The 17,560-nt window shown below is 46.1% G+C and overlaps 1 protein-coding gene across 12 annotated transcripts in view; it reads left to right on the top strand.

Moving 5' to 3' along the window:
* The window catches only part of MYOM2 (myomesin 2), a 94,211-nt gene extending 77,725 nt beyond the window's left edge, over positions 1-16,486 (top strand). For all 12 annotated transcript variants that reach the window (XM_070598383.1, XM_070598381.1, XM_070598384.1 and 9 more), the window contains 6 exons: positions 1,775-1,880; positions 11,687-11,850; positions 12,144-12,180; positions 13,491-13,513; positions 14,481-14,536; positions 15,754-16,486. In XM_070598383.1, the coding sequence (XP_070454484.1) occupies positions 1,775-1,880; positions 11,687-11,850; positions 12,144-12,180; positions 13,491-13,513; positions 14,481-14,536; positions 15,754-16,062 (695 nt within the window). In that variant the 3' untranslated portion in view covers positions 16,063-16,486. The remainder of the gene's footprint in view (positions 1-1,774; positions 1,881-11,686; positions 11,851-12,143; positions 12,181-13,490; positions 13,514-14,480; positions 14,537-15,753) is intronic.
* Positions 16,487-17,560: the final 1,074 nt, after the last annotated feature.

Below are 17,560 nucleotides of genomic sequence, written 5' to 3'. Positions count from 1 at the left end.
AGGAAGTGGAGGGGGCAGGGAGCCTTGCTGCTCAGCAGACAGGCTCACCCATGTTCACAGCTTAGCCGCATTGCCTTACTTACTGACCGCCCACCTCCACCACTGAGCTTTTGTGGTTTTGATTCTCTAAGGGTGAGCCCCCAGTCTCCCGATAGAGGCAGCAGGGTCTCACCTGCCCCGGGAAAGGTGGAGGCGATGGGTGCCTCCGCTTCCCCTGTGGACTTTCACACGACCCTCCTGTGCGCAGCCCTCTCGTGTGTGTGGCCCTGCGGCCATGCTGCGCCCCCAGGTCAGGGACCCTCACGAGTGGGTTCTGGCTCCACTTGTTCTCTGAGTGGCTCTCTTGGTGGGCGCCTTCCAGCTCTCTCTGCTCTCACAGTCCCTTACACTCATCCCCTTCCTTCCACCTTCCAAACTCTGAGGAGGGACCCAGGTCTGCCACCAACTCTCCTCTTTGTCTGTTGGGTTCTGCATCCTTGGTTCCCTGGGCCGAGACCCAGCCACGCGGGGTGAGGGAGGCGTGGAGGTCGCGGCAGGCTTTGACAAGGCATGACACTGCGGTGGAGGGCTCACAGACATTGTGTCCTTTAATTCTTACAATAACTCCGTCCGGGAAAAGGGTTTTATTTTTTTCTACTATATTTTCTACTATTTTTATTTAGTTTCTACTTCTTTTCATGGTTGAAGTCATGAATACAATTTGTTTCTTGTTTTTTTTTTTTACACATATTTTGTGATAATTGTGGTTTGTATAGATTTTATATTTTCATGGAATCGCTGTCCAATGGTCTACGCTCTTCCCTATAGGAATACTGACAATTACTGTTTATTATAAATAAGGACACAAGGCACATCTTTGGGCAAAGAGAGGCTGTTTTCAATATTTAGGAATTTTCCGTTTGAGTGGATTCCTGTAACTACAATGACTCTGTGGAATACTATGAGTGTTTTTAAGATTCATCAGATAAAGTTTCAAGTTGTTTACCAAAATTTAGAAATAATATTTTAAAGAGATTCTTCTCCATAACACCTCATCAACAGTTTGCAATCATAGTATTTTATCTTATCTCTGCTAACTGTATAAATATTATTTTTTTGTGTGAGCAATGCCCTGAGTTCACGTGAATTCTCTAGTTAGGTATCTAATAACGGTCTCTGCCTGAAGTTCAGAATTTTGCCTCCAAATCTTGTCGTCTCCGGACCTCTCACCTCACCTCCCCCAAACCCTCTGCCCCAACCACCCTAAATTCCTGCTCTAAACTGGCCAAGGACGTTCTCGTCTCGTGTGTCCCTCTTGCTGCCTCTGCTTTCTTCTGCCCTCTTTCCTCTCTTCCAGTTTTTACTCATCTCAAAGGACGGACCTTTGTCCCCCATCTCCTTGACTGCCCTAGATCCCTTCTGCTGACTCACCTTCCATTCGCTGATTTTCGACAATGCTTAAGTTCCAGATCAATCAGTGCAGCATTTACTGTGTTGCAGTGCTATTTGCACGATTTTTCCTCCTCTTCTTTAGCTGAGCTGCTAAGGAGCAGTTGATGGTTCTTCAGTATTCAGCAAAGAGCTTTTCAAATAATTCTAGTGTGGAAAATGCTTATTTAATGAATGAATATGACATGGGTAAATTACAAGAATTTGTGGCAGACAGACTGTAGAATACATGAATGTGGGAATATATTTATGCTGGATGGAGCAGAGATTCTGGCAACAGCACCTTTCCGTTCTAACATAGCACGTGCTGCTTTTCGTAGATCTGAGTATGTGTTATTTTTTGCAGGAGCATCTGCTTCTCCACTCAAGATACTCTGCACCCCAGAAGGAATAAGACTTCAGTGCTTCATGAAATATTTTACTGAAGAAATGAAAGTGAACTGGTATCACAAGTAAGTACAAGAGCAGTGGACCGTGGCCATGCCGTAGACAAGGGCAGTGCCCTTACAGCTGGGAGGCGAGGCTCCACAGCAACACGTCACAGCACTGACCATCCCCTTGAGACTTTGTCCTTTTGAGAAATGATGGCAGCCTTTGGCTCAGGGCAGGGGGCCATCATGGCAATGGGAGCACCAGGGAAAAGCAGAAAGATAAAGAAACGCCTGCAGGTGCCAGAGACAAATGTCTTCAACGTCTCGGTTTTGCCAAAGGCGGCTCTACTGGGAACACATTTTATCTGGAATCTAGCAGAGAGCTGATGGGAAAATAATATTTAGAAACCACGCTCCAAATTTCCAGTCTGTTGGTTTCCCACTAGATAGATGAAAAAGAAAAGGAGAAAACAAGCCCAATACTTAAACTAAAAGAGGAAAGAAAACACGATCAAGCCCTGTATAAGCAGCAGGTTTTTCTGTATTTCGTGTTCGCTGCTCTGCTGCATATCCAGGTGGGTGTGGTCACCATTAGAGCCCTTGAGACTTTCATAGAAGTCACAGCATGCAGAAGAGTACCCATCGCCCCAGCCCTTGGATATCCAGCCCCAAGCTTGTCTCTAAAACAACCAGGGAGAGGAGCAGGTCTCCGAGGAAACAGTGCTGATGGGGTCACCATCTCCTGAGCGGTAGCCGCAGACGCAGAACTTCAGAGGGGTGGACTGAGAGGGGCCGTGTCTTGTTGTCTCTCTCTCCTCTAAGTGGAAGATGTGGGCAACATTTTTAGGCCAATTTTTCCATGATGTCAGTGTTCCAAAATCTAAACTAGTGTCCACATCGTGCCTTTAGATGTTATATTTCTCTAGTTAACATTCCAAAAGATAGACTCTATGGTTATGACTGTTTCACTTTTAAAAGCATTATTTTGTTTAGGTCAATCTATTTGTGAGTAATGGAAGTGCTGAAAAGATCAATATTCTTGGGATTTTTTTTACCCTCTTTAAATGTCGACATGCTGTGCTTTTGTCTTGGATTTTATGCTTTGAAACATAAAATAATTAGATGTATTGGAGTCTTAGGGCACCTGCGTTTGGAATCTTACATATCTGTATTTTTAATAGTCTGGAACTCGGTCTCAGGTGGAGTCATTAAGGTCCCCATATGAAGGGGTCGATTAGGAAAGTGTATCAGAAGCAGGGTCCTTTTTTTGAGGAAGATTAGCCCTGAGCTAATATCCACCACCAATCCTCCTCTTTTGCTGAGGAAGACTGGCCCTGAGCTAACATCCATGCCCATCTTCCTCTACTTTATATGTGGGATGCCTGCCACAGCATGGCTTGATAAACAGTGTGTAGGTCCACACCTGGGATCTGAACCGGTGACCCCCAGGCCTGGAAGTGGAACGTTTGAACTTAACTGCTGCACCACCAGGCGGGCCCCAGGGTCTTCTTACAAAAGCTTCCAGTAACAGGAGCCTCAAAGACTGAAGCTGGAGTATTTTTGTGATATAATTGTTTATAAGGATTTATTTTTAAGACAAATGAGTAAATCTATGGTTCTAGCTGAATCAAACCTTACCCTGGAAAAGGAGAATTAATCGCTTCCTTCTCTGGGCTTCTTTGTTACTTACGGCACACTGCCTTGCAGTGAGTAAGTCATCACACACCGTTGTGAGGAGTGTCGTGTATTCCCTCATAAACCTGTCCGTCCTCAGGGAGAACCTGCTCCTGCTTCAGCTTTGTCTCCCTGTGTGTGAGCAGTGGGCTCTGGGCTGGGGGCTGTGGTGCCGAGATTCACATCCCCACATCCCGCCAGAACACACACATGCGTGCTGGTGGAGGGATGACACGTGAGCAGCAGCAAGCAGCCACTTTGTGTTCACACTTAACCCATAGGGTTTCATTTAACCCTCACAAAAGCCGTATGAGTTAGGTATTAATCCCTACGTTTCATAGATGTGGACACTGACGTTTGAGAGGACCATCGATCATTTTGTTCAAAGTCACAGGACTAGTAAGCAAAAGCGCAGGGGTTTAAACCCTAGTTGGTCTGCTTCTAGCCACTACTCAACTGAGGAATGTCTAGCCTTGAGGGAGGAGATGGGTTATAGACAGACAGACGGACTGGGGGACAAGGACACAAATCACGTCTCTGACTTATCAATAAAGTTGTACTAGATGAAAAGGTCACCAGAGACCAACGGAGGAGGTGGCAGCATCGTAAATTTCCAGGGACTCTTAACAGTGGCGTGGTTCCCATGTTTTCTCTTCTCCAAACAGAACTGTACAATAGAACAAGTATTTCTTTACAATTCAGTAACTAAAATATAACTCAGTTACATTTTACTATTTGACAATTAGACAATATTAAACTGTACATTATATTTTGAAGTTATATTCTATCGCTAAAATATAGTGTTTGATTGTATTTCACTATTTGACCATTGAATAAGTTCTTATTAGATAGCAACTGGAAAAATAGTGCGTAATGTGGAATACGATCTGCCTTTTGAGACTAAATGGCCCACTTGACAAAATCTAGGATGCTGAGGAAGTGCTGTTGAGGACTTGTGCTGTGGACACCCCAATATTTTGTGTTAATGGACGACACGGAAGCCACAGAGTATGATGAGAATTTTGTGAAGTGCGGACGTAAGCAAGGACAATTGTTCTTTGGTTAAAAATGCTGAGTAATATATCAAGGAATGGGAAAGTGCCACTTTAAAGGATGGCTCGGAAACCTATTCAAAATGAGTTAGAAGCGTACAAAGAGAAACTCAGCAAAAACATTCTCCCAATAAAGGATTTCCCCCTCTTACTCAAAGAAAAGAAATTAATATGTCATCTGGAAAGGGCCAGATCTCAAATTGTGAAAATATTGACCGCTTAAGACTTAGAAGTGTCCCAGCCACTGAAGAAATTTCATGGTGTCTTTATAGAAGAAAAAACAAGAGCTGGCTTTAATTTCAGAATTATATTTTAACGCAACTCGGGAAGCGTTGAAAACCTTCAGGGGTGCCCTGAATTCTCCGTGAACCCTTGAACTAACTGGGGGATGGGGATGCTGTTCTGCCCCGATGTCTGAGGCACCCTTCCTGCACACCCCAGGCTTGTTGGTTGTCACCTAATGTGTCACAAGAGGGGGACGGGAGGGGATCGAGTGGGAAGAGCTGAAGGAGGTGTGGAACCATCTCGGTGACCCTGTGGAGTGGCTTTCGCACTACCTTAACGGGCTCCTGGCCTGAAGCAGCTACCAAAGGTGGGAGGTTCCGATGGTCCCGTCACCCATCAGAAAACCCCAGTGTCTCCTGCCTTTGCTGTGCTGGTGACTCTGGTCAGCATGACAGCCGTGGTGGAAGGTGGCTTGTGTCGTAAGCTCCCCTCAGCCTATGCCGCCTTGTGGGGCTCTTCTTGTGGGAGGTGCTCATCCTCAATACTGTCTCCTCCAGCCAGATGCAGATATTTCCTAGCTTTTGCAATTGTTTCCATTTTATCTACCTCTTTCTTTAAACCGGGAGGCAGTAGCTGGGTGGATTTTGCTTGAACGTCTGACCACGCTGAGACGAGCAGGATTATTCATCTCCTGTTGGGACACCACGTGGCTGTTTACACTCAGACCTGTGTTCATAGCAGCCTTCAGCTGACTCAGGTTCAACCACCATCCGTAAGGAGTCGAGGACCTGCTTTCCTCGTGCGTCATCACCTGCCTTCCTCTGTGGAGCCACTGTTTATCCTAGACTTAGCTTTTAGACTTCTGAACCGTGTCAGTGCCGACTGCTTGTTTCAGTATTTAATACTTGAAAATATTTCATTTGGAGTAATTTTAGGCTTATAGAAAAGTTGCAAAGACAGTACAGAGAGTTCCTGGAGAGGCTTCACCAGCTCCCATTGATGTTGACATCAGCAAACCCGGGAAATTACCAGTGACAGGATGCTGTTCTCCAGACAACAGACCTCATGCAACTTGCACCTGTTTTCCGGGATGCCACTTTATATTTAGTTATCCCGTCTCCTTAATCTCGAATCTGCAACTGCTCCCCAGTCTTTCCTTCTTTCACGACCTGGATGTTCTTCAAGACGTCTGGTGGAGTATGTCATAGAATGCCCTTCAATTTGGGTGTATCTCATGATTTCCCCTGATTAGACTGAAGTTATTCATTTTTAGTCAGAAAACAACAAAAGCGATGTTGGTATATCTTATCGCTCGGTTGGGTGGTTTGCCAGGCTTCTCCCTTGCAAAGTCACCATTTTCTTTCTTTCTTGTTTTTTTGGTGAGGAAGATTGTCCCTGAGCTAACAGCTGTTGCCCATCTTCCTTATTTTGTATGTGGGACACCACCACAGCACGGCTTGATGAGCGGTGTGTAGATTCGTACCTGGAATCCTAAACCATGAACCCTGGGCCACTGAAGCGGAGCCTGCAAACTCAACCACTAGTCACTGGGCCGGCCCCAACAAAGTCACCATTTTCCCCTTTGTAGTTAATAAATATGTTGGGGACACACTTGGGGACTTTGTAAATCTCTTTGTCCTCTTCAAACTTTTGTCCACAAATCTGAGGATTCAACAGTGAATCTTGCCACAGCAATTATGACTGAAGTTGACCTCCTGATGATCTTCGATTGCCTTCAGTCTTTCTACATTTATTAGAAGTTCCTCTTTATTGTGGAGCCCCTCTGTTGAGGAAGTGCCACCCCTCCTCCCTCATATATTTATTTCTCCAACTATCTGGTACCATCAGTGTGGACTCACGGATATTTATTTTCTTCTATGGGTATAATCCGATATTAGCCTTGTTGTCACTGTTATTACTACCTTGCTCAACTTGTCCCAACTTTGGCCCTTGGGAGCTGCTTCAGGTTGTCCCTGTGTCCTTCAACGTGCCCCCAGCTGTTTATGAGAATTTCTTCCTTCCTGGGCCTGTAGGATATTCTTGATTCCTCTCGTGCTTCCCTGCCCCAGCCTGGAATCAATGGCTTCTCCAGGAAGGCCTGTCCCTGGTATTGAAGGGTGGCTTCAGACACCAGGACCTGTGCCTCAGATGTCCCATCGCTGTGGGGTCAGTGTTCTTATGACCTCTGAGCAGATGGGGCTGGGGACTAAGGGGACACAGCCCGACTCAGGTGTGCACACTGATCGGTGCTTATTCTGTGTCTCGTTATCTGTGTATGTGTCAAATTCTGAGTTCAGGTTGATATCTTCGATTCCAGTCCATACCATGGGATTCCCTCAAGCCTCTCGCTTTCCTTACTGGTACCTTCCTTCCCCACCACGAAACCTGGCTCTCACCTATAATAGTGTGACTTACTTTTTTCAATCCTAGTATATTCACATCAAGGAGTTTCAGATTCACTAACTCACATCCTCATGAGAGACCAATTAGAAACCAGAGCACGGTGTTTTGCATGATTTGTGTGGTGTTTTGCACAGTTCTTTTCGTCTTGGCCTTGTAGAGTCCAGTGAAATACTGTTTCCTGACGTAGCTTGGTTATTTCCTTTCTTCCTCACCCTCTTCAGGGTGGTGTGCAATTCTTTTCCAGCGTAGTTAAGCTCATTTGCTACTGCCTGTGCTCTAGTTTGGGTTCCCCGCCCGTTCTCTTGGACCTCGGTCGTTTATTTTGGGGGTATGAGAAGCACAGCATGGTCTGAGGGTCGGAGCCCAGCAGAAATGTCTGCTGGCCCATCCCCGTCTGCCCCTGTTCACACCCCTTCCCCCACCCATGTGGGTAGCCAATCTGCCTGTGCCTTTTGCACAAATAACCAGACACACATCTGCTTTCTTATACTCTCCTCTTTCTTATATTAGCATAAATTTTAAATTTTTGTTTAGAATGAAGGAATCTGGTCATGTTTCGTGATCAAATAATAAAACCAAGGAAGAAGTTTTGTCAGATTTGGTCCATTTATGTCCCACAACAGAAACAAAACCCAAACAACCCAAAAAGCCAAAGTCACTATCTATGTAACAGTAGTAATTAATTCTGTGAAAAGATACCCAAGCATCCTGCAGCTGTTTTTGACTGCTAAGACTTGTTTGGCCTTCTTATAAGTTGAGTAATTTCAGTGGAAATCATGGAGGGCGTGGGGTTAGGGTGGGACATGCTGACCCAGGGGAGGAGCTGGAGACAGGAGTCCTCCTGGAGGTGGGCAGCCAGGAATGGGGGATCTGAGCCGGGGGGGATGGAGGGGACTGGTGGGGAGTGTCTGCTCCAAACTCTGCTCCTGGCTGTCTGCTTGCAAGTGGCTTCTGGAGAAAAGAATTAGTGCTCAGTCCAGAAAAGGTGAGGGGTTGCGAGAGGGGTCAGAGGTCAAGTGTGGGATTAGTGTATTTCCACTCCTAAGGGCGAGTGGCTTGTCAGGGAACCAGAAGGCTTACGGGCTGCTGAGCTCAAGGAGCAGGGCTTTCCTGCAGCCAGAGCCAAGGCTGGTGTCAGAGCCTGGAGCTCCGGCCATGGACGCAGGGGGTCTGGGAAGTGCACAAGCAGGTCAGTTGTGGTGTGGCGTGGCGTTTTGTGGACGCCCCCTCCTCAGCTGCTGCAGTGGTCTTTGCCCTTCCTCATGGCTGCGCTGACGCCGTGTGGATGCCAAAGGTCGTCACTGAAAGAAGCTCTGGGTGCAGCAGAGTGGCTTTCTTTAACTTACTCTTGAATGACAGACAGCTCCCAAGGCCAAGGGCCATCGAGGCAAGGCCAGTGGAGCAGCCGTTTGCAGTGTGTCTGTCCGTCTCTGCTGCCGCTGGACAGTGGTGTTGATCACATTGAAGTTGGGAGGACATCTGTACCTATCAGGAGCTGTTTGGTGAAAGCTCGAATTCATGGCTGCCTTTTCCATTGTCTTATATGTCCAAAAAAAAAAGAAAATCGAGGTTTTTTTTCCTACAAGCAACTTGCTAACAGTAGGACAGATCACCATTGGAACAGGACATATTTCAATAGAACATAAATGCCTCTAAGGCTGAAATGATCGCCACGTCCCGAAGCATTTGTAAGGTGACTTTGGGGCCAAATGAATTTCGCCTGTTGAATGAAGCCACGTACCATGCAGCTGAGAACATGGAGACTCATCAGCTTTTCCTCACAGCTCTGACAGCTTAGGTCTCAGGCTTTCAGCTACGCCCCACCAAAGGGATTCTAGACTCCGCCTGTCTCTGTGTCGCCGCACACACAGCAGAGGCTGGAACGTCCTCACCGGTGCCTGCAGAGCACAGCAATTTCGGTGCATAATTTCGATCTTCTAGGAAGACGCATTTGAATTCGTGGAGGTAAAGCAAACAACTTCTCCCACCTGAGTCCCAAATGCGTGGCATAACGAGCCAGGGGCTGCCTCTGGTGATGCTCTGGCAGCCACGGTGTGAATGTAGCAAACTCAGGCAATCCTTTTTTACCCCCAACGGTTGCTAGCACAACTTTTGGTGCAGAGTGCAAATCCCCAGGCCTGGTGGAAACCATCCGCTTCTCAGCTGAGCAGGGAGCACGTCATGGATCCCAAAGCAACGTCCACTCCTCACAGGGAGGGCAGGTCGCGGGTCCTGTGTTTGGGACGGGCAGAGGGAGGGCCTTGGTCCTGTGTAGCAGACGGCTCACACTAAAATCCCTGCCTGGTCAGTGAGTCTTGCTTAGGAAGCCGTCGCTAATATTCGCTCCTGCGTGCGCGCACGCATGTGTGTCTCTATCTGAACTTTGAGGCGTTGAGGCCAACCTCACACCAACAGCTCCAACAAAGGGAGTGAGACCAGACATCGCAGGCCATCCGTGTTGGGAAAATGCGTCTTTCTCACTCTATTCCGCACACTTGTTAGCGGCTGTTTTCCTGGGTGTAGTACGTTAGCCGGTAAACTGTCACAGCGGCCTCCCGGCCTCCGTCCCCACCGTCTACAATGGTGACTTGCCGATTGGTCTAAAGAATACCCACTTGTCAGTGCACACAGGGGATAAAGAAGCCCCTTCATCAAGCTGTGACTTTTCGATTGCGTGCTGCTGTCTGTTTCTGTCTGCAGGTTGGCACAGATGCGCTGCTCACCGTTCTTAGCATTGTGGGGTTTGGGGTTGAACGGCTGATCCATTGCACAGTATATTTTCTTTGAAAGAGCGTTTTCCTCTGCAGAGCTGAGAATCACTATGTAAAGTCCAATTGTCTTTGGTCCATGGGAACGAGTATGTCTGAGCACTGGAATGGGTTGTCCGTCACCTTAATAATGACGATGCTGCTCTGAGCACTGGGGACAGCCCATGCTGAGCTGTGCCTCAGGTGCTGGCTGCCCCGAGCCCTCACGGCTCACAGAGCTCTGCCTTTATTATGGGCCTAATGGATTTTGTTGAATGAAAGATGTACTAGATAAATGGCTGTCGTGGTGAGGAGGGTTGGAGAATTCCTTTTCCCAAATGAACCCAGGGGATACGTGGTTACTGGCAAGAGTAACCAAACGCACCATTATAGGCGGTTCTCTGCCAGCCCCAGCACCACTGACTTTGCCGGGGTTCCACTTTCCTGGAGCTGGTGCATGACAGAAATAGACCCACATTCTGGTTTCTGTCTGTCCCAAGTCTTACTCTTCACATGCCCCTGACTATAGCTTCCACAAACCTTTCTCACTCCCTGGAGATCAAAGTAGCTTTAGGAAATAATTGACACGCATTTGAACTCCACGAGCAGGCTGGTTTTACATATTGCACATGCCGTGCAGAGTGCACACTACCTTACAAGGCAGGAATGGTATCCACTGTTTATTTTTATTTCAAGTTTTAAAAAATTGTGATAAAATATACAAAGCATAAAATTTACCATTTTAACTTTTTTTTTGTGAGGAAGATTGTCACTGAGCTAACATCTGTGCCAATCTTCCTCTGTTTTATGTGGGATGCCGCCACAGTGTGGCTTGACTAGCAGTGCTAGGTCTGTGCCCAGGATCCGAAGCTGCAAACCCCGGGCAGCTGAAGTGGAGCGTGTGAACTTAACCACTATGCCACTGGGCCGCCCCTGTTGTAACCATTTTTAAGTGTACGGCTCAGTCACATTAACTACATTCACACTGTTGTGCCACCATCACCACCATTGATCTCCAGAACTTTTTCACCTGGCAGAACTGAAACTCTGCACCAATTAGACGACTCCCCATTCCCCCATCCTCCCCTGACCCCAGCCCCTGGGACCCCCCATTCCGCCTTCTGTCTCAGTGAACGTGGCTACTCTGAGTACCTCATATAAGTGGAATCATACACTAATTGTCTTTTTGTAACTAGCTTATTTCACTTGGCATAATGCTTTCAAGTTTCATCCTTGTAGTATGTGTCAGAATTTCCCACCTTTTTAAGGCCGAATAATATTCCGTTGTATGTATAAACCACATTTTGTTTATCTATTCATCTGTCCCTGGACACTTGGGTTGCTTCCACCGTTTAGCTATTGTGAATAATGCTGTCATGAACATGGATGTACAGATACTTGGTTGAGTCCTTGCTTTCAATTCTTTTGCATACGTATCCAGAAGTGAATCCCTGGATCATATGGTAATTCTATTTTTGATTTTTTGAGGAAAAAAATGCCATACCGTATAGAATATTTTTAAGTCCATTATGTAGTGGGCAATAAGCATATATTAAATAACAATGTATCTTTAAAAACTAAGTATCAGATTTAACTTTAGAAGGTTTTCAGATATGAGCTATTGATGTAGTTAATAAATTTATAGTATCCAGCAAAACCTATTACGACATTAGCCTTGGCAAGTTAGAAAAGGCTCCACACCCAAACGTGTAATATTGTCCCATAGGTATCTCCTGCATAAAATGAGCTTCTAAATTGAAATGTGTTCGGGTTACTTTTTTAACAGAGATGCTAAGGTTGCATCTAGTGAGCACATGAGGATTGGAGGGAGTGAAGACATGGCCTGGCTGCAGATCTGTGAGCCCACGGAGAAGGATAAAGGAAAATACACTTTTGAGATTTTTGATGGCAAAGATAACCATCAGCGCTCACTGGACCTGTCTGGTCAAGGTAAGATCCTTCTTCCTTAGCATCTAGTAATTTTGTATTTAGTGATCTGTATAGATGCTGAGAGCAAAACAATCTGATTTTAACATTTTCATTCAGAGAAAATTATTTCTGAATGATCAATTTATTCACTTGGGTGTTTGTCAGTTTTCATGAAGCAGACTCACTGGGAGAGCATCCGAGTGAATGCACACAAGCCGTTTATTCACAGCCTTTGTTAAACGCATAGTAACAATAGTAACACATTGAGTAAACATGTGAAAACAGGTACTAACACAGGAATTGTTTCCTTCCAGCTTTTGATGAAGCATTTGCAGAGTTCCAGCAGCTCAAGTAAGACTTGCATGTTGGCTCGTTGTGCTGCCATCTGGGGTACCGTTGAGGTGGGGTCACTGGGCCAAGGGTGGGCACATCTGTGGAGGCCTAGGGTACCCAAGGACTGTGATGTTCCTAGGATCCGAATAAAAATGACCATTTAAGCAATTCAATACATAGAAGGGCAGGCGTTCTTCTAAACTATAAGTTTATAAATCAACTTTCTAGAGTCATAATAACCCTTGTTGCTTTAAGTGATTAAAATAATGAATTTCTGAAGTAGTGATAATTATGTCAACATATCGTACAGAGAAATCTTCAGTTTCAATTTTTTTAAGACTAATTTTTTAGAGCAGTTTTAGGTTCACAGCAAAACTGGGGAAAAGGTACAGGTTTCCCCTATACCCTTCCCCCCCGGCCTCCTCCACAGTCAACAACATCCCCACCAGATAGTACATTTGTTAACAATCGATGAACCCGCACTGACACGTCATCATCACCCAGAGTCCATAGATTACATTAGGGCTCACTCTGGGTGTTGTACATTCTACGGGTTTGGATAAATGTATACTGACACGTATCCACCATTTTAGTATCATACAGAGTAGTTTCACCGCCCTAAAATCCTCTGTGCTCCATCTGTTCATTCTTCCCTCCTCCAACCGCTGGGCACCACTAGTTCTTTTACTGGCTCCACAGTTTTGCCTTTTCTAGAATCTCGTGTAGTTGAAAGCACGCAGCGTGTGGCTTTCTCAGAGTGGCTTCTTTCACTTAGTTATTTAAGTTCCTCCATGTCTTTTCATGGCTTGATAGCTCATTTCTTTTTAATCATATTCCATTGCCTACAGCAACTTTTTAAAGAATGATTGGGATTTTTAAATGAGTCTGAGTTTTAGAGTATCCAAAACTAAGAACAGTCGTTGGCCCACAGTAGTTTGTTCAATAAATATTGGTTGAAAAGATGACTAAGATAAATCAGAAACTGACCACGTAAAAAGTATCTAAAAATCTCCAATTCAATATGGTGAATTTGGTGAAAAAAACCCTCTCCAACCTACGAGTTTGAACGCCATCTTTTCTGGGGGTTTTAGCAGCTGGAAGACCGCATCTTCCCTCTCAAGGTGGGCGGTGGGCAATGGGTGACATCAGGAGCCATCTATGGACATGGTTCCTCAGATCCCGAATGTGTTCTGCTGGGAGGAAGCAAGGCGTTCATCCTCCCCGCTGCTCTCCTCTCGAGTGGACCTCTGAAGCGCGTGATGCTCCTTGCTGATGGCATTTAATTGCGTCTCTCTCTTTCTCTCCCCTCCACCCCCCCTACCTCTCAGGGCAGCGGCTTTTGCAGAGAAGAGTAAGTACATGTCGGATTATAACAAACACAATGTATTGTTTAGGGTGGGGCAAAAGGGTCCATGTTTTAGAGTGTTAATTTTGCATGTTAAGTAATGAACCGCAATCTGTCTCACTCTGACTTGAAACCACCCCACTCCGCCTCTCCACGTGGATGCTCCTAATTCTGCAAAAACGTCCCACGCCACCCGGCCCAGCTGCCGGGTCAGCCTAGCTCCTGCTTACCCACCTGCCTCCTTTCTCCTCTCGTCCTCCTCCACTTGTTCTATGTTCTCTGTGGGACGGTCAGTCAGGGGCAGCCCCAAGAGGAGACAGTTTGGCTGGTTGGAATAATTTCCTTGGGCTTTGGGCTGTAGGGTGGTCCTGGCTGCCTGGCACCCAGCCCTGAATGACTCAGGAGGAGAAATCTTGCCTCCTGGGTGCAGGGCAGGTAGAGGGGCCTGACTCTGGGTGGCTGGTGGGCACATCAAGGACAGGCCACTGGCTGGGGCCCTTTGCTGTCTCTGAGGATTGGTAACTGGGAGGGGCAGTCTCTCCCCAGCCAGGAAGGATTTTTAAGATGTCAAATATCATATTATAGTGATCATTAAAAACACATATAATACACCACCCTTGCAAAATCCTGCTCTCCAATGCCCTGGATCCCTCCGCTTCCTGGCTGAGTCGTAGACTGCGGTGTGCTCCGTGGTGAGCCCTTGATGAGTTCATCCTCTCGGGGGCCCCTCACATTCCACGTCTCCCTACTGCGTTTCACGACCTTACCCTGGGCAGCATCAGGACCTTCCTCCCTGTGTCCTTGGCACATGGTTTATCCCCCCAGGAAACACCTTTCTTGTTTGTGTGCCTTCGCCAGGAGAGCACCAGGTCCTCCCTGTGCTCGTTTTGCACCCCAGGGTGCCCAGCAGGGGCCTCTCCCTGGGGACATCTCTGTTGACAGTGACCTCACCTGAATCCCCTTCTCCTTACAGATCGTGGCAAGGTGGTTGGTGGCTTACCTGATGTGGTGACCATAATGGAGGGCAAGGTAAGGACAGACAGCTGGGCACAGTTAGGACAGCCTGGGGTTCCAACAACGCAGGCCGGTCTGAAGCTGTGGGGCTGTTGGGCCATTGGGCCAAGCACAGGGAACCTGGACAGTGGGCTACATGTTGCTCAGCCTCCAGAGGGCTGGGAGCTCCCTACCCACTGCCTGCCTGGCTTAGGCTGCCTCTGATAACCCTCGTATGGTCAAGGGATAGAGAGTTTAATCTTCTGAATCCACAAATGACCCCTTGCAACCATGTGCGTGACTCAGGCACCGCAAAGCAGGTGTTGCGGCAACTCTTGTTTCCAGGCCTGTGCGGCCACCTGCTTCTCATGCACCTGGTCCTGGGTGTTCAAAGGAATAATCGACTGGGATCAGGTGGGCCACACCCATACCCACCTTCAAGAAGGTGGGAACCACTCTCTTCAAGTGTGAAATGAAAAAAAAAAATCTCTGCTCCATTTTTTAAGGTCATTTTGGAACATATAATGGAAACTACTTATTGAGGTTTTAATTTGTTACCTGTCAGTGGAATTACTGATGTGTAATGGGGTACTTCAGAGATTCTATCTCAACGTTATGGGGACATGGGTACCTGAGAGAATTTTATTAAGCCAAAATACAAAAATTTATAGACTTTTTCTTTAGTGCTAAAAAAAGCCTAGAGTCAGAGGCAGAATAGTCGTGAATCTCACAATAAAGACGTAATTGAGAAATTAGCAATAGTGTTACTCTCCCATAGGCCGGAAGTACATTTTAAGGAAGTGTTAACAATGCATTTGCTGCATCTGATTTACTGCAAGACAAATACTCTCTGGGTTTTCCAGAGGAATTGGTAAAATGGATCCATAAGTCTGAATATAAAGGAAATTTAGAAACAGGCTAAACGTATCTACTCTCATATGTAGAGCTTGCTTACCTTCAAATTCTTTAATTAACTTAAGCCATGGATTAATGCTGAGAATAAATAGAAAAAAATTACCATTGATTTTTCTCATGAGCTGCCACATGAAACTGTGAAGTTCTTTGCATCCTGCTCTTTTTCGATCCCTGGTGTCTAGCATGGTGCTTACATATATAAAGAGCGGGTTCACTAAATGAATGATGGGAAAGACAGATAAAGACAACTGGGTGTGAGGGAGGGCCCATCTCACTCAGAGGCAATCTGACTTTTCGGTTTCTAACTCTCCCTCTCTGCCCACCCGTCCCTCTCGAAGACCTTGAATCTGACCTGCACGGTGTTTGGAAACCCTGACCCCGAAGTGGTGTGGTTCAAGAATGACAAGGACATCGAGCTCAGTGAACACTTCTCCGTCAAGGTGGAGCAGGCCAAGTACGTCAGCTTGACCATCAAGGGGGTGACCTCCGAGGATTCCGGCAAGTACAGCATGAACGTCAAGAACAAGTACGGGGGTGAGAAGATTGACGTCACCATCAGCGTATACAAACACGGGGAAAAGATCCCAGACGTGTCGCCGCCCCAGCAGGCCAAGCCGAAGCTCATACCAGCGTCTGCCTCCCAATAAAGGGAGTAGCCACCTGGAGATGGAAAAAAATGCCTGAAAGTCATTGGAACGCTGTGTGCTTGTTCCAAAGGGGTGACGGAGCAATGTCCTATGTGGCCTGATCATTGATCGTGCATTGTGCTTTTAATTTTGGTATTTGGTTACTATTAGTTTATGTCCATCGAAAGGGAAGAGCTAATGTTTGCCATAAGGCTATACAACTTCGTTTGCACATTCTTGAGGGAGAATGGGCTGGAAGATGACAGCCATTGATACAGGCACCTGGCGGTCTGTGCAAAGCCACTGTCCACACTGGCGGCTGTAGTCTTGGGTGCTGACGAGATCCAGCAGCTCTGAAATCATGGTTGTAGAGCCTTTTAAGCATGTGTTAGTTGGTTATGCTCAGTTTTCTCTTGCTTCAGACTAATAAAACTTGAAAAGGCAACTGGTTGTGGCTTTCCTGTTGCGAATCGTACCTACTGACATCTTCTTACACTTCTGGCTCGTTTCATTATGGATGATTGTGCAGTTTCACAGCTGGTAGTGTGCAAACAATGTGCCCACAACCCTGAGAGCCCGGAACGGTCAACCCCACTCGAGGTAGAGCTCCCTCCCACGGCCTGATGCCTGAGGGCTGGGTGACAGGCACCTGAACCTGGCCAGGAGAGGACCCAGAAGGGCATAATGCCAGAGAAGCTGTCCAGCTTGTGCAGGCTTAGAAATGCCAAGTGGGGATGGTGAATCTAGAAATCTCAGTTGAGGAAACCAAAATGCATAAATGGCTCTGTTCTTTTTCAGTGTGCTAATTGGCTAGTAAGGGACTTCAAAAGAAAGGAAACACTCATTCGAAATGATCGCTGTAGTAGTCACAGAGGGAAAGTTAAACCTTGGCTGACTGCAGAAGGTCTCTCGGTGAGGTTAAAAAGAGGGCAGAGGATGAACATACTCTTTCTTTGAACTTTTTCTTCCTTTTTTGGAAAGCGGCTGAGATTCCTCTGGCACAAAAATGCCATCTCAATATTTTAGTTTTATATGAAACATATTGCTATATAACAGGAAAAGCTTTGATAGTTCAGAATATTTTCTCTCTCTGCATCGTTAAGGTCAATCCCAACTCTAGGATATTGTGTTATATTTTCCTAAGGTAATAAAAGAACTCACGAAATTTAAATATGTCCCTAATAACACCAGCCAGCTGAGCAGGTTTCCATAGCAGGTAAAGCGAGCATCAGCAAGAATTTTTAAAATTATTTTTACCTTCTCTGTTGTGCAGGTAAACTTTAGCTGAGTTTGTTATTATTGCATAGCGGAGAGTATATCTAAAAACTCTCTTGGCAAGGGAAAGCCTAGACTGATTTTTGTATATTTGACCTTTATTTAGTTAATCAGAACTCACTCACTTTCCAGTTTAAGTAGTCATTTTTGTTTACTAATCGTGGTTCATGGGAAAGAATGAACTGGTTGTGAATTTTTCAAAGCCATATAATTTTTTTAAGTAGACTTTACTTTTTAGGTTCAT

This window comes from Equus przewalskii, chromosome 28, assembly GCF_037783145.1.
Source record: "Equus przewalskii isolate Varuska chromosome 28, EquPr2, whole genome shotgun sequence".
NCBI lineage: Eukaryota > Metazoa > Chordata > Mammalia > Perissodactyla > Equidae > Equus > Equus przewalskii.
The sequence above is the reverse complement of the archived record's forward strand: the minus strand, read 5'-3'. Positions and strand labels throughout refer to the sequence as shown.